Here is a 23,939-nt window from a genome sequence, read left to right on the forward strand (position 1 = left end):
CTGTGTCTACATTTTGGCCCTCATTTACACCGGCGCCCTCAGGGCTCCGGGGCTCCGCAAAAAATGTATGATGTGACATCCAATCCTATCGCCTACTGTGCTCCCAGTGGTTCCTCTGTAGTGGATGCCCATTGTAAAAGGGTCGGAGCGAGCCTCGTACACCCCCCTGTTTACTTTCATTACTCCATACTCAAATCGTCGGCTCAACCCCCTTATCACCCGGTTAGCTTTCCCCACCCGCTTCTCTATCTGCAAAGACTGTCCCCAGACCTCTGGGACGGCGCATATTTGCACATGCGCAGTCTCAGAGACCTCCCTCAGCTTACGTAACCCCAACTCTATCTGCCTGGTGAGGTTCTGGCTCCGTTCCTTTAACACATCATTTAGTCCTGCGTGTACAAACACTAGGTTCTCTCCTTCCCTGTTTTTCCACACCTTCGCTTTGGCCATAGCGTCTACCATGCACTTTCCTGGCTGAGCCATACGATTACCCTCCCATCCCCTTTCACCCTATCCAGCAGCCCCTCCTTAACCCTTGTTATGTTTGAGTCTCCTACCACCAGCACCCTCTTACCCCCCGACTGCCTGTCTTCATCCCCTCCAGCTCTCTGTGCTTTCTCTGCCTCAAGTTCTGCTGCCTTTCTCAAGCCCTGCTGTACTGCAGTACTATACAGCTGTGCAGGCTCCTTTCCTACACAGTCAATCACCTCGTCACTATTTAACTTGCCCCCTTTGTCTGCCCCCCCCCCCCCCCCCGCCGTCTTCTCTGCCACCTCACCCTTTTTCTTATTAACTACTCCTTTTAGTTGCTGCACCATCACCTCATACTTTTTATGCTCTTCCAACTCCGCCTTCCACTCTTCCCCTAAGCTCCCCTACCTGTCGCTCTACCTCGGCTCTCTGTTCCCGTTATCGTCTCAGCTCTCCCGCCACGCTCCCTACCTTACTTTCCCATTCCCTGGTCATCTCCACCACATCCGCTTCGGCCCTTTTATTCAAATCTCCGACCTGCGCCTCGAGCTGAACCCGCTTCTCCAGCTCTACCCGTATCTCCCACTTCGACTCCTGAACTGTATCCGCCCATTCCCTTCCTATTCTCCCAAAACCAAGTTCTACCTTCTCGCAACTCCGACAGGTAAAGTTGCTCTCTTCGGCTTCTGCTTCAGTTTTGAGCTCCAACTCCATCATGCAGCACCAACGGCCACACTCCTCAGATTCTACATCGGGTCCCCCTTTTACTTCAGCCTGCGCATTTTTCTTCCGTCGCATATTCACCATTGCCTACGGGCACACAGTGCGACCCCCCGATAAATATCGCACCAACACCAAAAAAGCCTGGGTACGTCTCTGTCCACAGAACCAACTAGCCCGCCAAAAGTTTCAAACGTGCAGGTGGTTCGGTCTCGTGACCCTACCTAAAAAGCCTGCTGTAACCCAACTATCGTATCGCTACTTTAAAAACTGCTTTCTGCTACCTCATAAAACCACCAGAGTTAGAGCAAAAATGCTTTACAGCAGGGTGGTAAACCTGGAGGATCAACCCCAATGGGGTGTGCCCGTGCAACACCACCAATGAAGCAGATGCAACAAGCAAGCCTATCCTATCGCTACTTTAAAAAGTGCTTTCTAGTACCCATAAACACACTCGCAACTAAACTAAATACACCAAATATTGCTTAGCTTCGCAGGAGCTCTGGAAAACACGTCCTCTTTGTCAGCTGACAAGCAGCTGACTGGTGAGACATATTGATGCCTATTTCGGAACACATAAAGGGAAGGTAGTGAGCTATGGTAATAGCACACTCATTCGTGTTTTCTTTTTCATGTCTTGTCATGAAGTGGAGCCAACGGTCTTTTTTTTTTCACATTGCTCGGCTGACCGAGGTTACAAATATTTGTACGAAACATGGGAGTGCACAGCAGTATACTTCCTTCATACTTTGCGATCTCGAATTTAAAAATTGTCAAAATGGTTCATAAAGTCTACCTAAAATATCATGTATGTGAAAAGCCAAGCTTTCATGAAACCAATTTTTTATATCATTATTAGTATTTGATGTGTACAGCAATAATGGACCTCCTTTCTTAATGCATATTCCAAAGCTGAAATTACTTGTCTTAAAGGGGCGCTCGGGAGCTTTCTAAGACGGCCTATTTATGGCCGTAACACATCCGATGTGCTCTAAGCATCCCAAATATTTAAGTTTAAATCATGTGCAGCTCAGTTCACTAATAAAAATGTGATAAAAGCGAATCTTAAACATACAAATGGCGCCACTGAACCCAGCCGAATGTAGGTGAGGAACGAACGGGGCTCATCAGACAATCACAAGCGATAGCTTCACGTCCGGACAAGCAGCCAACCAGCCCTGCTCGTCTGCACGAGAGGCTTTCGCTTGCAATTGACTGACAATTGTCTTTCGCCGGTCCACCCTATTCGCCTTGATTTGGTTCAACCGCATTCGCTATCTTTGATCACATTTTTTAATAGTGAAATAGGCCACACATGATTGTAAGTTTTGGACTTATGGGATGCTTAGAGCACATAGGTTGAGTTAGGAACATAAATAGGCCATCCTGGAATGCTAGAGAGTGCCCCTTTAATTTATTTCATTTTTTTTTTATATATCTACAGTTCAGCATTTCAGTGAAACAAAGCAGGAACATGATTGCAGACGAAAGTGGAGAGTCCATTTGTGTTGCCTGTATTTCTCCAATTTATGTGCATTTTCTTGACTGTTACTCACTGCAGATTCATCTTAGACCTGGCATCAAAATGCGAGAGGCAGCATTTACACACGCCGTGGAAAAGGCTGCCACTCCTGGCCGCTCTCTCAGAATGGTCAGCGGATCACTATGGGAGCCTGCGGAGCTCTTCGACAAGGGTGTGTCAGGGCAAGCCTGCAGGCGTCTCCTCTAGGAGGGTGTGGTGGGAAAGCAGCCCCTACCACACCAGGTGGGTATTTCTGATCAACCTGGAAGGGCACAGCATCTGTTGTGGCTGCTGTGCTTAGCTCTGAACATAATGTTTGTATAGTGTGAGTTATGATTTACTATGAGTTGAGATTTTTATGAACCTATTGTTGATTTTGCCTTGTGCAGAACACATGTACAGTGAGAGGCACTAAGAGGTCAGACAAGGTGAATGTGGACAGAGCAGGAGAAATGCCACTTGGGGTGCAGCGCTTTCTTTGCTCACTGGCAGCGAGGCCACGATGTTCGACCTACAGTCAAACCTGATATTATCCAACCCGGTTAATTTAAACTATTTGTAAATGGACTGGTAGCTGCACTAGAAATGCATAACGAAAAATGCAATTACATCGAACGAAAATTGCAGCGTCTCCCCATGGACCGATCTGCCAAGAGCGCTGTTTAGCTCTGGAAGCTGGCTTTCCCACAGCATGAGAATCTTCCTTGGGGAGAGCCAGCTTGTAGAGAAAGCTGGCTTTTTTTCTTTTGAGCAGCCGCGTCGATCGCCCAGGAGTAAAGAAAATCTTGTGCGGGGAGAGGGTGAGCCGGTAAACGAAGAAGCGGCCACTAAATAACTGCAGTCGGCGTCCCTCATGATGTACAGATGGCCCTTCGAGCGTGAACAACTTTTCTAAATGTGGCGTGCTTGTTCGTTGTCAAATTCATTAAAACTTCTATAGAGAATTGCCCGCCATATCAAAGTGGTAGACGGTTCTTTGAGAGTTTGATATAGTCAGGTTTGACTGTATTATGTTGCCCACAGGTAGGCGAAATCAGATAGAACGTGAGAGGGCGGGCCGAGTGATAAATTGACTGATTATCAGGCTCGACATGACATAACCTCTTGTTTACTGTTGTAGTTGTGATTTTATTATTTTAAGGTTTTTTTGTGAATAACTGCTCGTGTATTTCTTTTTATGCACTGCAGGTTTTATCACGCAATACCGACTTGCCGAAGCCATCATCTTAGCCATCCAGATGTGCTGGCAAAAGTGGCATGGAAGAAAAGAGCCGTGGACAGCCCAGTCTGCATGAGAATGTTTGCGAGTGGTGCATGTTGGGAAAAAAATAAAATAGTAAGTTCCATTCTCTTTGTCTTTGTAGCTTTGTTTCATGGCAGAATGGACACCTAAACCTGCAAAAAATTAGCAGTCTTTTTGCACAATTTGCTTGCTGTTGTCATCAGCAGTCCTTTCTGCATTTAAATTATATTCTGCATGCATGACTAGGTCACCTCAGAAGACACTAGGTCGGCCGGGTCACATCAGAACACGCCAAGACACTAGAACACGTCAGGACACTAGAACACGTCAGGATACTAGAACACGTCAGAACAATAGAACACACCAGGACACCAGAACACGCCAAGACCCGTGTCTGAATTTCCGCTCTGATGTAAACGTCAGAAACACACCAGACCCGGGCTGGTGGATTTTTCAATAGGGTTCCACTTTAATATTGGCTCAGGATAAGGGACCGTGCCTAAAACGAGCGCACTCTAAATGGCAACTTCTGCCTTCAGGAATACCGACTTAGCGCCCGTTTCCTCCACGCCGCGCGTATATCGGTGCCTCGCAGCCTACACGAGAGCAACCGAGGTGAACGGCAGAGCTGACGTCACTCCACCACGAAGCAGCGACCAGCGACAGAAGACCATGCCAACCCGCCGCGAAGCGAGCCGGAGCCAAAGAGTGGAGATAAATTCATCGGCGCTCTTTCCTCCTTTCCCTTCACTCGTAGAGTACCAACCGTACTAAAGCAATAGACCCATTTTCAGTAAAGAGGGCCGTCTGCGGAGTTGTCTTCGAACTACAAATGAAGGGCAAGACAGCTTGCCTGCGCCCGTCGGAATACTTTGACATCGTGCGGTTGTATTGACCTTCGTTGCCTTTTATGACCCATATGACCCACTTGGCAGCAGCGACGGTACTGAGCAGCCACTCTCACGACTCATCATCGTTACAGATTGCCCGTTGCGTTGCAGGCCGACGGAAACTTCAAAGTGGTGCTGCTTCGATCTCTGTTGCACATCAAGCCCGTCGTCGTCGTCACTATCATCGTGACTGTGCTCTTCTTCCTGCCGTCCTGCCATTCGTCGGAACTACGGGACTCCAGCGCCCCTGCGCTACAAAAGAGCGACGCGTCTGCTCCTCCTGACACTTGGCAGCAGCGACGGTACTGAGCAGCCACGCTCACGACTCATCATCGTTTCAGGTTTGCTGGCATTTTCCTTTCTCGAATCAATTTTAAGTAACGATAACCGTCGCTGCTGCCACAGCTGTTATCAGTTGACCTGCAATTATATTGCTTGTTCAGTTTCGCGCTTTCGTTTCGTTTTGTTGTTGTCAAGTGACATTCCATGGTGAAGGACATTGCCAAATTATTTTGTGACTTTAAAGAAGAATTCCGACAAGAGTGGAAGTCTTTCAGAGTATCACTAGAGCGAGACATTCGAAGTGACATCCGTGAAATGAAGGCTGACATAAATAGCTTTAAAGACAGTGTGAACTTCATGAAGCTCGAGTTCGAAGACGTTAAGGCCAAGTTTGGCACAGTTTTAAAGGAGAATGCTGAGCTTAAGAAAGAAAACGGAAACCTTTCGGAAAAAATCAGCCAAATGGAAAAGCGTCTAATCGACTTCCAGGATCGGCTCACAGAAGCTGAGCAATATTCAAGAAACGCCAACCTAGAAATCAAGGGGGTTGTAAAGCACGATCACGAAGTACTTCCCGACCTGATCAATAGGCTAGGGGAATCAATTGGCGAGCCAATCTTTAGAAGTGACATTGCAATCTGTCATCGTGTGCCAACCCAGGACGCCCACCAAATCTAACATTATTCTCCAATTTATAAGCCGCAGCAAACGTGATGCCGTCCTTGATAAGGCAAAAAAGAAGCGCATTAAGAACTCGGATCTTGGCCTTGACACGGATGCCCCTGTCTTCGTCAACAAACACCTATGCCCATCTCTGAAGCGGGTTCTCGGAAAAGCGATTGCCAGAAAGCATCAATGTAATTGGAAGTATGTCTGGGTTCGAAATGGCAAGATTTTTGCTCGTCAAGCAGAGAGGACCCCACCTGTTCAGATTAACAATGAAGCTGACGTAGGGAAAATCTATTAGTTTAGCTACGCTGTCTTGTACAGTCTCTTCCATTTGTTCATTATATATATATATATATATATATATATATATATATATATATATATATATATATATATATATATATATAAAACTGAGAAGAAAAAAACCCTTAGTGAAAAACAGCAACAACGGACGATCTAATCTTCGACGTTTCGGCCGGAGTCCGGCCTTCGTCAGGAAGAACTTTTACAGATGAACGCGGGTGGTATTTATACAATGCTACGGTCGAGTCCAAATTTCGGAGGGGTGACGGTTGAAGCTTTCGAGAGAGGGAAGCGTAAGGCAGTTCTTATCCGGGTGAAGAAGCTTGACGGTCGGTGCCAAGTTTCAAGGACGGCGGGATGACGGTTGTAGCTTCTTGAGAGGGGGCGCAGGGTGACTTTGTGTCCGGGCCGGCAGCGGTGACCTATATAGACGATAGCGTACAATAGACGAAAGTTACACGCGCAAACTAAAGGGCTGTCTCAAAAAAAGAAAAAAGGGCGGCACGGTCACTTGTGTGCATGCAGGCATGCATGAATCAAACCTGGAAGGGAACAATGTTAAACCTAGAAGTAAAAAGAAATACAATGGATATCAGAACCTAAAAATAAAAGAAAAGTTGATGGTCCAGTTCCCGCCCCAAACACAGTACCACTGTTAACAACAAAATCTACAAAAAAAAATGTTTTTGGATTGCTGTTGCTATTCGTCTGTTAGCATTTTAATCGATGCCAGAGTACCGGGGCTTTCATTTATTCCTTGTTTAATAGTGTTAAATCGGTAAATTAGGTAGGATTCACGCTGTTCACGTTCGCGATTTGATTTAAATCCAGATTCTAGGAGCGTCAGTGACAATTTATCAAAAGAATGTTTTGGGAGAGCGAGATGTTTGGATAAAGGCAGTGCCGGAAGATTTATGGCGTGAGATTTGTGATTATTAAAGCGCAGTCTAAATGCCGTTTTAGTCTGCCCTATGTATTGCATTTTGCATACCGTACACTCGAATAAGTAAATGACATTCGACGAGGCACATGTTAAGTTCCCTTTAATTTTGATCGAGAACTGCGAGTGCGTGCTGCTGGCCGTGCTTGTGTGCTGCACCTGTTTACAGATTAGACATCCTGGGTGCCTGCAAGGCCTACATTGGTAAGGTGGTGGCGATGAATTTATCCGAGAGTTTACTAGCGCGTCTTTGAGGTTACGCGATCGCCTGTGGACTACGCCCGGGGCGGATGGAAACGCGCGTTTAAGGCGCTCGCTTTGTTCGAGAATGTTATAATGTGGTCTCAAGACATTATTTACATTAGGATGGTTTATGCTATAAGTTAGACATAGATTTGTGCGTTGTGTGGCGCTTTGCGTGGGGCGCGGGCTGATGAGGTCTGCGCGGTTCAGTTGTTTGGCTTTTCTGATTGCATCGTCGATTATACGGGGTGGATACTTTTGTTTCTCTAGCACTGACTTTAAATTTTGACTGCTCGCATCAAAATCTGTCTCTTTTGAACAAATTCGTTTGAAACGATGAGCTTGGCTATAGGGAATGCTGTTCTCGCAATGGTGTGGGTGGTCGCTTTGATAATGAAGGTATTGCTGCCGATCTGTGGGCTTACGGTACAGGCTCGTGGCGAGTTTACTTTCGTCTAACTTAACGTTGACGTCTAGGAAGTTTATATATATATATATATATATATATATTTTATGGCCTACGTCGAACTTGTGTTGCCGGAAGAACTGAGTCAGTTCTTATCCTCCCAAAATTCTACCCATATCTTTCACTTGAACACGGGTTCTGCAACAAATAAACATGACTATATTATATCATTTCTGGATCAGTGCCGTGTATCATTCGATATGATAATATTCACGGAAACCTGGTATCAGCAGGATGCTGATATGCTCGTTCTGCCGGATTACACACATTTCTTTTTAAACCGCAAGCATAAACGTGGCGGTGGTGTCTCAATTCAAGTGAAATCTTCAATTAAATGTGAGCTGTTAGGTATTTTTACTGAAATTACAAGTGATTACGAGATCCTAAGATTAAAATATGGGGCTATTATAAGAGCTGTCATGTACCGCCCACCTTCGGCGGATTTTGAAATGTTTATTTCTTTTCTTTAGCGCTTTCTAGATTATGTATCGGCTAATAACTACTCCTTAGTCCTAGGGGGTGACCTCAACGTTAACTTACTAAAGAACTCTTTCCAAACTAAGGCACTCAATAATACGCTGCACTCTAACGGGTTTCGTAATGTTATCACGTCTCCCATTAGAATCACTACATCCACATCAAGTCTAATTGACTTTTGTATTACCAATATTACAACCAACGTCAAAGTAACCGGAACCATAAGCTGCGACATAAGCGATCAAATTCCAATCTTTTTGACTTTACATAATCATGACCCATACAAAGGTGCCGCTAAATCTTCTGTAACCTACCAGGAAATGATTAATGATTGCCTACTTGCATTTAGGAATGCAGTATTCAACAGTGATTGGACATCGGTTTTTTCTAAACTAGATGTGAATGATGCATATAATGAATTCCTAAATATTTTTAAATCTCTTTATGCCCTACATTTTCCATTTAAAACTGTAACCACGACCAAAAAAATAAGAAAACCTTGGGTAACCTCAGCCCACATAAAATTGATGAGGAAGAAAACTCGCTTATATGAAACGTTTTAAGACGAGGGATCAAAATAAACTGTCATGTTTTAAAAAAAGCTTAGGAACGAATTGACATCTGAGCTTAGAAAAGCAAAATCATCATATTACGAGCAAAAGTTTCATGAGGCTACTAAACAACCACCTGACGTCGTGTGGAAAATTATTAATGAAGTTTTAAATCGTAGAAAGGTTTCCCACTCTATTGGCGAATTAACTATAGACGGTCATAATACGTCAGGTGCACGTTTGGCGGAACAGTTTAACGCTAACTATTCAAATGCACAACCTAATGCACAGGCAAACGGAAATAATGAAAATGTCCTTTCTTCTGTGAAACATACTGATGATACGTTTTTTCTCAATCCAACTGGCGAAGTAGAGGCATTTAACATCTTTCTAGGACTAAAAAACAGCAAAAGTATTAATATTGATAAATTACAAATAAAGCCAGTTAAATTTGTAATGGATATAATTGCCCCACACTTAGCATGCATATACAACTTATCATTATCATCTGGACAGTTTCCCGCAAACATGAAGTTGGCTAAAGTCACTGTAGTGCATAAAGGAGGCGATAAGCATGTAATGAATAACTATAGGCCAATATCTGTGTTACCTGTCTTCTCTAAGGTACTCGAAAAGATTATTCTTACGCGCCTCGATCACTTTTTTTGTAAACATTCTATCTTAACAGACTATCAGTTCGGTTTTCGCAAAGGCAAATCTACGGAAGCCGCCTTGTTATATCAAAAAGAAATTATATTACGAAATATAGAAAAAAGGCTGATTACTTTAGGTGTGTTCATTGATATTAGTAAAGCGTTTGATGTCCTAAATCATACAGTACTACTTATGAAACTTAGTCGATATGGCGTCCGCGGTGTACCACATGCCTTGCTTCACTCGTATCTAACGAATAGGAAACAGTGTGTAGCTATTGACGGTTTTTTCTCTTCTTTCCAAAGTGTTCTTTGTGGTGTACCGCAGGGAAGTATACTTGGACCTTTTTTATTTAACGTCTACAGCAATGACCTAGTAAACATCGATAACCAAGTGCAGTTTGTTATATATGCGGACGATACGAGTATGTTTTTCTCTGCGGCTGATGCTGATACGCTGTTATGCCAAGCCAATTCTACTCTTACCAAATTTGCATTGTGGTCTGATACTAACGGCATTAAGGTAAATACAATGAAATCTAAAGCAATCTTATCCAGATAAAAAAAATAAGCCCATTTCAATAAATTACACGATCTCACTAGGTACGTCGTCAATCGAAATAGTCAACCAGCATAAAACTTTAGGTGTATTTTTTTCAGAGGTTATGACGTGGGATTGTCATGTAAATTATTTAACAGCTAAACTTTCTCGGATCGTTGGTATTGTTTCTCGTTGTCGCCACTCAACATTAAACTTAAAATTTATTATGCATTATTTCAATCCCACTTGAGTTATTGTCCCCTTGTTTCGGCTACTACAACAAAAACAAAGCTTAAAAACAAACTATTACTGCAAAAGAAAATAATACGATATATTGCTGATGTTTCCTACACAGACCACACAGAACCTTTATTTTTAAAATATCAAATAATTCCGGTTGAACGCATGTATGAGTATCGTTTGCTTTGTTCCATTCGCTTCTCCTCCACACTATTCATCGATTTCCTATTCACTATTTCTGAGCCTGTAAGGCATAGCAGTGATGTCAACATACGCCGCAGAGAAGCATGGGCCCTCCCTTGTTCCCGCACGAACTACAACTTTCAAACTTTACATTACAACCTACCACTTGTTTTAAATAAATGCCTCACAAACAACATAAACATATACACGATTAGCAAACGAGACTTGCGCTCTTATATCTTCGTTGTTCCCTAACTTAGTGTTATAATGTTTACAAAGTTACGATTTTTTTCTTAAATGTTACGCTAGGAGAGTGTTGCGCACTACCAAGCTGCTGCCATTTAATAAGGGTCCCAGACCCAGTCAAGCTGTCTCAACAGCTTTTTGTCTGGGACTCCTTTCAATGTTTCTGGAAAATAAAGATTTGATTTGATTTGATACAAGCATATACTCAAATTAGAATCGTCAAAAAGACGAAATGGACGCAAAGATAGGTGCTGAATATGTTGGTCGATTGAAACTTTGCCCTGCAGAAATGGCGACATAGGGAAGCAAGGCCAGGAGATGGGGTTTTGCGCATCCGCAGAAGCTTACTGGAAAAAGGTCCATTGTATATGCAGCCGATACACTGACTTCAAGCGGTACGAGCCAACAGCGGCATTGCAAAACCAGAGTCTACTCAACTTTTCCGGAAATTTACGGAGAAGTCATATGGGCACCCTTCCTTGACGTCACCCTGCCGATTCTCATCAAACCCATTCCTCTCGGGAACTCATACATTGCCAAACTCATGAACCCATCAAAATCATAAACTCACGCCCCTCACCGAACTCATGAACTCACCCAACTTATAAAATCACCAAAACCATTCCCCTCATCAACCTCAAACTCACACGAGTTTTCGAGGCTTACAAACTCACTCACCCACACCTCACTCCGGGTCGGTGAAGGTGAGTGAGGTGAGTGCACTCACGAGTAAGTTTTGCCGTTTATTTTTATGGTGTTTACGTGGTCATGTGTAGGTGTATCGCATGCATAAGTAGTTTCGGTCTTCCGTGGTACTGGAAATGTCTTATTTAGCAGGCGTGCGCTCGACTGGCTCGACCGGCTTGACACTTCAACCTTTACGACTTCACACACCCAGCTGCGTTGATCTGAGCTCTCGCACGTCATTTGGGCGCGCGTCTGTCTCACTTAAAATTTTGACACTACAAGGAAGAGGAGCTGGATATCTCTCTATCTTGCCAGCACGTAACAAATGTAAGTGTGCGCGCCACTTAACGCTGAGAGTTTAGTAGGCCTTTCGTGTCTCCACGCCTCCACTACCTTGCGGGTGAGTCTTCGTATGGTTACGAAGTCTCCCCTTGCATTTGGCTCCCGCTTTCTTTTTGACGGGGTTTTGTGAGTGCGTTCTTTAGCTTAGATTTTCTTTTTGGTTCGTGTATGAGTGAATTACCTAAGAGACATTCGAGATGGGAAGTAAAAGGCTCGAGGTACACCTCAGCACTTCTCATGAGTTGTGAATGCGGAAGTACGCACGCAGCTCTTCGCTCCCTTCCTTAATCTGCGGCGTACAACGCGCTGGCCTTGGGCGTGAAACGGTGGAGCCGCTACCTCGCGGACACGCAGCGCCATCGGGTGAGCGATCGTTCAAACTGTCGTGTTCCTTGCGGTGAGAGGAAGGAACAGAGAGCAACGGAGTTCCCAGCAGAACGAACCCCTTGGTTTATTTCCTGCGCCGTATATATTGCCACGCGCCGTACAACCGATACGAAGCGAGCGTACGCGGTGATCACTGATAACGCAACAGTGTGATAGCAGTCTTGATGACACCACTCAAACTGACGCGCAGCAGCCAATGGGACCCTCTTCGACGCGTGCCAGCCAACGGGACGGAAGTGTAAAAGGCGCCGTTGGCTAGCTTTGGGCGTGGTTTTTGTTAAGGTTAGTTTTGCATGGTATGAAAGGTGATGACGTCGGCTCGCTCCATGAGACATTTAATACTTTCGCATTAAATATTGTAAAAGTGAACATTGCCCTCTTGATGTTTCTGAACGGCGTGAAACAACAACAAAGGTTCTGACGCGCTGAGAAAATAATTTCATATTGCACTCTGCGCCCCAGTTGTACGAGATAGGCATTTTCCTACTGCAAATGTCCTCAAATAAACTGAAAACTTTCTGACACGGGAGTCAGCTCCTTTGTCTATATAAAACACCTGAAGTCATTAAAAGCAAAGGTGCAGGATACTGTAATATTTGGCACACCCAAGCAAACGCTACGTTCGGCATGATAGATGAGATTCTAATTTGAGAATATCTCTTTTTGCATTCCACATCACCTGAAATGTTATCAAAAGTGCAGTCCACAGGAAGACATTTTTGTTTTGGAAGATCCTTGTTTAACCTCAACGCCGCCTGCAAGCAAAGCAAGATTTTTTTTTTGACTGCCATTTTTGAAGTCTGCACTCCGAAGCTTCGAAGTACTAAGTTTGAGCTGCCAAAATATTTAAGAAAATATATTTTTGCGGAGAACGTCAGAGTGATTTGGAAAATATGTTCTCCTCTTCAGGGGAGGCGCCATGTACGTGAAAATAATACTTGAGATAATATTTAACGTGGACGTCGAAGTAGTCCCTGCCCTTTAAGGTATTTGTGTTCGGCTTCAATGATATTCCTTGTCATTTAGGTACTATGCCTGCTTAGGATGGTGCAACTGTGTAGACTTGCCGCACACACGCTATATTATCAGTGAAGTGCTAGATATACAAAGTTTGCAGTGGCGAGGTTGTTGTACTCGCGGAGTCGATTGTTGAGACACCGTCCTTTCTGCCCGAAGCGTTTTACAGTGGAAAGAGGGAAGGAGTACTCACAAGTTCTACTGTGGACTTAAAAAAGTGTCTCAAAACGTTGAAGTTCTTTCTACCGCTCCAAACAAGCTCTCCGCATATGCAAACAATTGAGCACACCTTCGCATATATCTATGAACTGTACTAAAAACACCACACCAGCTTCGGTTAGTTCACAAAAGTAGGGGTGAGCAGGCATAGTTTAACTGGGGCGATCATTAAACGACTAGGGAGATCATTGAAGCAGAACATATCGTGTGGCTTCACGATGGTTTAAACGTGTGACATATGTGAGAAAAAGGCGCGTCGCATCGCACCGCCGTGACAGCAACGGTTGTCTTGGTTACGGCGCTCAGGGGCGCGAAGCGACGCGAGTTTTGCTCACATGCATGTGTTTCACGCTTTAGTGCTCTATTTCGCACCTTTTCAGAAAACAAAAATAGCTGGTTTGAATGGTCACAAAGAGATTATGGCGGTCAAAGTTCTGCATATGGTTTACTAGACATAGAAGAAATCAAAAAAAGAAATACGAAATAGAGTTGTGAGTTATGAGCCGAACAAAGAAAGCGTGGGAACCCAGAACGGGGTTTTCGTGTGAATGGTTCTTGAAATGCTGTGATTTTTTAGATGGGGTAGATAACGCGAAGGATTTAAAATGGAGGTTTTGAGACGGGGGTTTCGCGATTGGGTTATTTTATGCATCCCAGTATTTTAGAGTTGTACAGTCGGGGACAAAAGTCTCCAGGACACGCGAGCTGCGACTGAAACGGATTGCTCTGCCATCTGCCGGTGGGTCGCCTGGTTTCGAGATCACAGAAAAGCGCATGCGCGTCCTACTGTGCCTGCCAACATGTGCGCTTTCCCGCTCTTCTGCGGCGCGGCGCCTAACTCGGAATCGGGCGCGTGGTACCGCCTCGGAGATAGCGCTTACTGACATGGCACCTATCAAGCAAGAAGTCACGGCATCTCAACTGAGCGATAAGCTCAACTGGTTATAAAGCAAGGTGCGCTGACACGGCGAAATGCGGCGAAATGCCCCAGGCGGTATCTCGAGTTTCGGAATGTGTAGCAGACGCTCGTCAGTCATCAACGCTATCTGCGAGGCGGTACCACGCGCCCGATTCCGAGTTAGGCACTGTGCCGCAGAAGAGCGGGAAAGCGCACATGTTGGCAGGCAGAGTAGGACGCGCATGCGCTTTTGTGTGATCTCGAAACCAGGCCACCCGCCGGCAGATGGCAGAGCGATGCGTTTCAGCCGCAGCTCGCACGTCCTGGAGACTTTTGTCCCCGACTGTACATTTTAGAGTTGCTCTTGTTAAATACAAATTTAACATGAGCAAATTTGAGGAATATACTTCGAAGTCATGAGCTGTAATTTCCACGGAAAGTAGCAGAAAAGTACTCTAAGCAAAGCAGAAGTTTTCGAAACCTACTTAAATTAGTGATTTAAGTACGCTGTACTTAGAGTACTTCCCAATAGTGTCTGCAATGGAACGCGGTCAAGCGCAATTTTTTTCAACCCAAAAGTGTAAAATAAGATTTGCAAGTCTGTCCTGGAAGCAAAGGGTCTACAAACATTTACTAATACAATTTTTAAATAGACCAGTATTATTAAATTTGGTAAGGAGCACACGATCAAGGGAGACATTTTTATTTCGGCTGCATAACATTTCCAGTTGCCAGGTTAACACACCACCCGCTTACGCACACCTGTTGAAAAAATAATATTCAACATTTTAGTAGAAGTAGTTTACAACAGCAAAGAAAAGATCAAAGGAAGGATTGCAATTTCATAGAGAACATTTTACCCAGAATAAGAAACGAAAGGTTTTTTCTAGGTAAATCCCAGGAAAATAAACTTTTCTGTGTTTAAAATACTATAGCGTGTCGCGTAGGATTCCCGACGGTGAGAGGGAATTTCTCCTCCCGTTTTATCACGAGTGTTTAATTTATAGCATCTGCGTTTACCGCACGCAGATTCTTCGACGTCTGTTGGCTTTGTAAATTGCAAGCTCGCACTGTTGACGTTTGATATGCCAACTGCGTTTTTCTCGCTATGCTGGGTGTTTCCACGCCAGATCGTACAATAATATACCGGATCATGTTTATTATCTTACTCTATACACAGGTTCTCGGAAGGACCATTCAGCCATCTATGAACGTCGCAGCTATTTTTCGTCTCCGAACATTTGGAATTTCGAATATCTAGGCGTGAAGATCGGAAAGGTTCCAATATGATAATTTCCACAGCCTTTAATTTTAAAACAAAGCATCAAGAATAATTTTATTAGGTGTCCAGGAACGACCATGCGGTCTTGGTGCTGGCACACCGAAACTTACACACTACAAGAAAGTAGGAAAAAAACATAAAAAAACTCAAAACATTGAGTAAAAGATATGATACATATAACGCATGCTGACACGAAGATACGATATACACAACAAGGAAAGAACGGAACACAGGGTCCGAACGCAGAGTAGGAAAACTACCACAACAACGAATATACCTTCTTAAAATAATATATAATAACATCACAATCACCGACAGGTTCAGAGAGACCCATACAAGAATCTGAGAGATCTGACAAATTCAGTCACACAAAAAATATCAAGATCACTTCCAATGCCATTATATGCCCGACACATACGAAACATCGGGTCCAAGATATTTAACGTTCGAGGAGAGTAAAAAGACGTTGTCAAACGGGTCGCTGTCCGAGGAACTCGCAAAGATATCTGTGAGAGCAGTTCTGAACAGTCGGCCATACCATGAAGGACTTTGAAAAGGAAAACCAGATCTGCCTTTTCTCGACGGTGATATAAGCTGTTCATTTGTAGGACGTCCAATACATTGTTACCCTTTGATAGAGATGTTTCATCTCGCAGATATCGATATCGATAAATAGATACAAATTTGTTTTGCACTCGCTCCAGCCTTAGGAGGGTAGTTTTACAACTGCCATTCCATACCGGAGATGCATATTCGAGTTGAGACCTTGTCAAAGAGCGGTACAGGGTTACAAACGTTGTGGGGTTTTTAAATACTCTAGTCGTTCGACAAACGATACCGAGCGCGCGCAAGGCGCAGGTACTTATACGAGCCACATGGCTATCAAATCTCAAGGAGGAGTCAAAAAGCACTCCCAAGTCCCGCACTTCACTAGAACGGCACAATACGTCTGAGCGAATACTGTTAGGGAAACACGTCGTTTGCGTTTTGCGACTATAGGACATGACCTTGGTTTTCGAGCTGTTTAGTAGGAGACCGTTCAGTGAACACCATTTGCTAAATGAGTTTATGTCCTCTTGTAGACACTTGCAATCTGATATAGTTCTAATCTCCTTAAATATCTTAATATCATCAACATATTGCAAAAAAGACGAGTTTACAATCTACTTACACACATCGTTCACAAAAATAGAAAAAAGAAGCGGGCCCAGAACTGATCCCTGAGGTACCCCAGACGTGGCCGTGTACGTAAAAGAATACGCGCCGTTCGCACGAGCAACACATGTTCTATTAGACAAATAATTCTGAAACCAGTTGTGTAGCTTTCCACAGACACCAATACCACAAAGTTTTGATAAAAGAATGTCATGGTCAACCACATCAAACGCCTTACTCAGATCAACGTAGACCACGTCGAGCTGGCCTCTTTGGCACACAACTTTGGATGCAATGGACATAAATGAAATCAAATTTGTTGTTGTCGAGCGTCCTGCTACAAATCCGTGTTGGTTGGAACTTAATACAGTTTTTAAACGAAAGGAAAATGTTTTGTGGACCACCATTTCGAAAAGTTTCGAAAATGTACACAGCAGAGACACTGGCCTGTAGTTTGATGCAGTGGTACGACTTCCAGAGTTGTAGACTGGGACTACGACTGACTTCCTCCACATATCAGGGAACACTCCTGCTCTTAAGGAGTTGTTGAAAATATCATAAAGGATGGGCGTAAAAATATTGTGAAATGCTTTTACAAGTGTTGCTGGAATACCATCGTGACCTGTGGACATGGTAGGCCTCAGTTTTTTTATGCATTCCTGAATCATTCCCTCATCCACAGGCAGGGAGGAAATGGATTCGTTCACGCTAGGGGATGGCGGCTGTTGGTACCCACTCCTATTGTGTTTATATACAGAACTGAAATGACGCGCAAATATATCGCATACACTGGACGTGGTCACATTCTCCTCATTAAGTATAATATCAGGATGTATCAATTTTCCTCCTCGAGAACGAACATGTCGGTAGAGTTTTCTTGGGTTTCTCCTCAATTCGGACTCCACTGACTCCACATATATCTTATGATCAATCCTCTGATGTTGCTTACATAGGCGTCTATAATGAACGAATTCAGCCTCCCACCTGAGACTGCCAGTCTTTTTAAATTTGCGATGAGAGAAGCTTTTTTTCTTCAGCAACTTTTTTAAATACGGAGAAAACCACGAGGGAAATTTTGAATTGGTATGCTTCTTTAGAGGAATGTAATGATCCATTCCCTCCTGCACCGCCGTGGTGCAGGAGGGAATGCACATAGTAATGATTGTTTCCACTTATTTCCAGCATGGTTAACGACATTACACAAAATATAAAAAAGGATCAATAAAAATTTTGATAAAAAAAGCTGCAAAACACGTGAAGTAAACACGTTTTAGAGTCAACTTCATAAATTATTTACCAACAAAATATTTGAATGAAAAGGCGCAAAATGGATCAAAACAAGCATATTTCAAAGCAATTTACGAATACATAAAAAAGGATTAGCCCATATTATAATTGTGTCATTATTAAAGAAACACACACAAAAAAACACGTTATCTTTTAAACCTTTGCTGTATCCAACTAACTTGTGATGACAAAACATTGAGAAACATACGGTCGCATAACTAGGCAATCCGACAGCCGTGGCCCGTTGGTCTTTTGTCACCCCCTTTCGGGGGACGTCAGAGTTCGGAGAGGAGAGCGGTGGGAGGGGGAAGAGAAGGGTGCCAGAGGTGGCTCCCCCCTCCCTGCACGGCCCTCGGCTCTCTTTACTACGCCACTGGTAACATATGACGTTCAAAAGAGAAAATCCTATAATAAACCTTGCTCAAACTGAGTTAGCCTGTTTTTGTTATAGTGGCTGCGCTGCACGACGTCGACTCCAAAGAGACATTTTCTAGAACCGACAAAGGCCGTACAGCGGTGCTGCCGTATCGCAGAGTATGGAAGCTCGCGTTATTCCTTGATTAGGTTTATATTTGTTTTCTTGCGTCGCCCTGTAACTCGCCCCCCCCCCCCCCCCTCTTTTAAAACGCGTCCAAATTAAGTGTATTTCCTTCGGAGTTCCGTCAAATGCTGATGCACAGGCCTCATATCTTTAAAATGTTGATGGATTTAATAGATTTAGATGACCTCCACCATGTTTCTAATAGGGGTGATACGTCAAAATGTATTAAGTGCGAAGTTAGTTACTAAATGTACTTAGTATCCTCATTATATCAAACACAGCTCTCTTTTCCTAAATTTGCCGTTTGGCAGGGGTAAACACTGCATCAACCCTTTTTCTTTGCAATGCGTACTTTTCTCAGGAACGATTTGGTCCGTGTTTCTCGAAACGCCTTTTATACATATAGGCATACAGATGAGTGCTTCTCCCAAGGACATGTATTTCATATAGTTGATATTTTGCAGAAATATGCACACTATGACCCGCACTATAATTTTATGAAGTGACACGGAAACACCCAATGTCAAAACCCTTGTAGTTATGAACTTCTGTATAACGTTGCATGGTACGCATCAGTACATAAAAATGCTAAATTGGATTGTTTGTCGTCACACGATGTTGAACGCCAAGGTACCGACTTTTCAGATACTGCTTCCATAGCATATGTTTCGAGGGGCGGGCTTTGCATTTCACGTTTAGTGGATGTGCATACAGTTCTCAACTGTCAGCCGCCGAGAGAACTTCGTAAGCAACAGGCACGAAGATTAGAGGGCGGGGGGGGAGGGGGGGGGGGGGGGGGGCAAGCATATTAGCGAAACTTTGTGAATCCCCACGCCTTGATCTTTCAAATTTCGTAACTCGGGCAGAAAAGTAGCCACGGCGTTCATTTCTAGCTGAATGCCCCTCCCAACAAGATGGCTTTTACATATATGCCTTACATGAATATAAAAAACTATGATCCCGACCAACATTGTACGATATGACGTAAGCACACCCTGCATTGGAGATCCTACCTAAGATGCTAACAATTACTGTTAGGCGGCCACGCAGTGCAACACAAATATAAAGCCAAGCTATGGAAAGCACAATCTTCTAAACCTAGCAATAGAGCAGCACCGATGTACCTTTGTCGGTTCTAAAAAATGTCTCTTTGGAGCCGACGTCGTGCAGCAAATCTCTAAGCTAGTTCAATTTGTGCAAAGGTTTGGTGTCGTTTTCCTCTTCTGGAGAATAAATGCTATTGAGTTTTTAGCCACCAAAACTTAGTTCAAGACACTGCAAACAATTAAAAAAAAATGACTTTTTAAAAACTTATTGACGCGCAATTTCAGCTGTGTTCCTGTATTATTACTATTAATTATAATAATAATAATGCAGGACTATAGTTTGATGTTTCATTACGCCGCTGTCGAGTTTAGTTCCACAGGCCGCTATTGGCTTTTGACGGACCGGCATAAGCATGTATTGTTTTTCAATTTGCGGCCTTTGCCGATGCGCCATCGAAATGTATAAAATGCGCAATATACACAATTGCCAACGTAGACGCACAGATGGGATCGCAAGAGTTCTGGTTAACACTGAAAGGGTGTTTATATACAGCAGTTGCAAAATATTCGGAAATAAGCAAAAACGGTTGTGCGATGCAAGCAAACAGAAAATGTAAAAAAAAAAAAAAAAATACGGGAAAACTTATTTTGACTTTTATTTTGTAAACAGAACCTCCTGGACTTGTGTTTAGCAGTTTAAAAAAAAACTTAGAACTAGAAGAACTTCTGATATGTTGCTGAACGTACAAGAAATATAAAACCTTATCAGCCTTTTCCGTAGCGTGTGTATATTTTGGATAAATAATACCTTTCTGTCTTTATGAGGAGTTCTTTACACAGCGGCTGTTATTGTTTCATCCCAGTGAAATTTAAAGTCGTTAGAACAATGTATTTAAATATTGTATGCCATGGCAATATAATGAAAGTCTCAAGTATGCGCATCAGATTTAAATTTTGAAATTTTGTACCATATCAAATATTTTGACAATCCTAAATATTAGCTTGTTTACTGTTTGCAATCTATTATTTGATCACGAGCCGTAAACCAAAATATCATATATAAGCACAGTCTCTACTAGAGCACCATACATGTTTTATTTTACAGTCGCACATGCTGCAGTACCAGTACAGTATATATATATATATATTCTCAATTTTCTTTAATGTAATCAACATTATTTTCGTTTATCTAAATGCAACCCCATATATTTTGTACTTCCTTCATAACTCATTTCGGTATTACTGCTAACTCCGTCTTTAGTGACACGTAGATATAAAAAGAACGATCCAATACTTCTAACTTGTTCAGAATCTCAAAATGCGCAAGTTGTGGTTTTTTCAACTCGTCCATAGCTATATGAAAGCGCTTGGAACTCGTCCATAGCTATATTTATGATATTTTGAAATATTTTTACTGCAACCTGATATTTTTCACGTGGGAAAATTAAGGCCGTATCATCGGCATATTGAAATATTTTTCACTGTAGGTTGAGTTTACCCAAGTCACTGATAAAAATATTAAACTGTAAAAGGGCTAAAGATGATCCTCGGGGTAATCCACAGTTTATCCTAACTGTTTAACTCATATTCTATCAATTTTAACCCGTTGATTTCTATTATAAAAATTTCAATGAAAGAACTGATCGAATAGCCCTCTAAAAACTAACGGGTATATATTTCTGAAGCAATCTTGAATGTTCTAAACCTATTGTATCGAATGCCTTGGATAAATCTAAAAACAAGGGTAAACCAATACTACTTTTATCTAAAGTTTCTTTCATAACATCAGTGAAATCTTTCAGCTGCAATGTTACACTTTTTCCGTTTCTGAAACCGTATTGCGATTTAATTATATCAAATCTCTCACAGAAAAACATTCATTGCGGTTCCCATATGCCTTTCCATTATATGAGAGACTGCCGGCATACTTTATAAATTATTACGGTCTGTAATCGCCTGCATCTCTTTGTTCCCTCCCTTAAATAATGATCTTGCTATAGAACTTTTTAGCCCTGCTGGAATAACTCCTGTATTAAATATACCGTTTAAGACTGCTAGTACCACACCTTTTAATTTATCAAAACTGTGAACAATATCCCTCAAACGAATCTGATCAATTCTTGCCGGCTTTTTGTTATCTACATAGTGTTGATAATACAACGTGTATCTGCTTCAGCCATCATATGCATTTATGCCGGTTCCAGGTTTTGTGAAAGATTTGATAGCCGGCTTGCTATTGGAAGTTTATTGTAGCCCTAAGGTCTTCAACATCTGTCGCAAATTGATTGCTGAATAATTCACATAACGAGACGAAATCATTCGACTCACGGAATAGTCTTGCGATTGTATCATCGATATTTTTTTTGTTTCTCTTCCTGTTAGCTCACTCACTAGGTTCCAAGTTTCTTTAGGCTAATAAACACAACTACAAAAAGGGCTCAGCACATAATTTTTATATATTCGTAAAATGCCTTTAAAGATGGTGGACAGGGCCAACAAAACCACATGCAGGCGGCGAGAGAAATTACGCGCACAGGGTGCTGGCCCGACTACCTCAGCGGACGCAACAAGTCAGCCCAGCCAATCCAGTTCTGTGGAGGTAGCACATGACTGCGCCTTCGGAGTGTCGATGCGCCCCTCTGGGTCATGTGACACTCAGACCACGTTCAATCGGCTCCGATAAGGATCATAGCATCCGCTGCGTTCAGTCGTAAGGCGAAACGCAGTGTATCAACTTTCGGCTATTCGACCTTGCTATGTTTTATAACGCTGTGCTTAGCTTTGCGGCTGATAAAGGCACGTTCACACACTTGCAACCATTACGACCGACCGAGGCAAGACCGGGTTTTCAAGCCTCTTGTGACGGTGTACGATAGGCCGCGTTGCTGCGCAGGCGGTCGTCCGCCGTCACAAGAGGCTTGAAAATTAGCCTTGCCTCACACTCTTAGAAAAAAGGGTATGGATAGTCCTCCCTAAGGAGGAGGAACGGTCTTGTAACCCATGTTTTTTTAGAAAGGGAGAAACCTTCGTCCCTGAAGAAGGGGAGCAACTAGTTCCTCCATCGCCTGCATCTCATCATGGCGGCCCTGAATCGAACAAATCAAGCTCAATAAGGCTGAACGAGGACACTACATCTCTTGTACGGGACGAAAGGAGCAGCAAATAAAAACGAAACACGACGTTTCTGCGAACTGTGTTTATTTACGAAGCCAAGTTCCCCCCGCAGGTACAGAAACTTGTTTCGAAAGCAGTTACTCAGTCCTCTTGTCGTCAGCACTGCGATGTTAAACGGAGACAACCGATGCCCAGTTACTTCACGTCTTACCTATGCTGTTCCTCGAGTCACAAATCTTTCGCCAACCGCACATCACGGAGAAATGGAAAACCAATCCGCGAAACCAAAACCCGCTCTCAAAAGAACAAACTCGAAGCTGCTGTTTAAGGCCTAGCCAGTGTAGCGTGAAAGAAGGTTAAATCGCTTGCCACCATGGCACGGTCAAGCAGAGTAATTGCAAGTAGCTAGGCTTGGTGGCGCTAGATACCACCCAATTTATATTCTTCAAAAATATTTTTTTTTATTGTCTGAGGCTATCTTTGCGCTTCGGGATCCTCTACTATACACACATGTACACACATTACGTATACTACAAGCATTAGGTGAGCATACATTTAGGGCATACACAAACACGTCACATAGAAACTTCAATACAACGGCACACTGACCCGACCAGTATGCAGCCAAGCTCTGCGTTTCCGTCGTTTCCGTCTTCCGTCGTTTTGAACGTACGGAACATTTCGGTGACTCCCTAAGCAATAAAAAATATTCCCAGCATGTGTATTTTTTTCCCAGCAATGTCGTACCTCTGAGGGTATTTCGAATGGCTCAGGGGATGAACCTCTTATTAAAAAGTAAACGTTCGATCATGCCATAATTATTTCAAAGCCATAGCGCCTGTCCTGTTTACTTCTTGTCCTTATTTCTGTTGCGCTATTTTATATGTTTTACCAATAAATCAAGCCGCTCCAATGCGGTTCGAAGCCATGAGTTTGTTTCCTCGCACGGCACGTCGTAACGTAGCCTGTATTTCTATTGTAGTGTTTGCTTTTCTATTTGTGCTGTTCGCGCACGGCTTCCTGTTGCAGTCTTGAATTAATCTCTGTAGAGCGGATATTCACTCAGCTGGAAGTGATGCTTCACGAGCAGAGAAAACGCTTTTCGATCAACTTGAATGCAGTCAAAGCCGCGACTTGCGGCAGGTGTTGAGTGTGCGGAGCTACGCCGTGGCGAGCTCGAAAACTTGTAGCGCTCATCCCAGCGCGCCATTTGGAGGGCAGTTTCGCCAGGAACTCTAGTATATTTAAACAGCAAAATAAAAAGCAGCTTTTTCTTTCGATTTTACCTACTGTTGTTTTTTAATAATAAATTCCACACACTAAA

At 43.2% G+C, this 23,939-nt stretch overlaps 1 protein-coding gene across 1 annotated transcript in view; it reads right to left on the bottom strand.

The window, feature by feature from the left end:
* Nucleotides 1–14,892: 14,892 nt before the first annotated feature.
* LOC120850275 overlaps nt 14,893–23,939 on the bottom strand; it is an 86,710-nt gene continuing 77,663 nt past the window's right edge. The window contains exon 10 of the mRNA XM_040222731.1: nt 14,893–14,952. Within this exon, the coding sequence (XP_040078665.1) occupies nt 14,893–14,952 (60 nt within the window). The remainder of the gene's footprint in view (nt 14,953–23,939) is intronic.

This window comes from Ixodes scapularis, unplaced genomic scaffold (assembly GCF_016920785.2).
Source record: "Ixodes scapularis isolate PalLabHiFi unplaced genomic scaffold, ASM1692078v2 PGA_scaffold2__306_contigs__length_199485367, whole genome shotgun sequence".
NCBI classification, from domain to species: Eukaryota; Metazoa; Arthropoda; class Arachnida; order Ixodida; family Ixodidae; genus Ixodes; species Ixodes scapularis.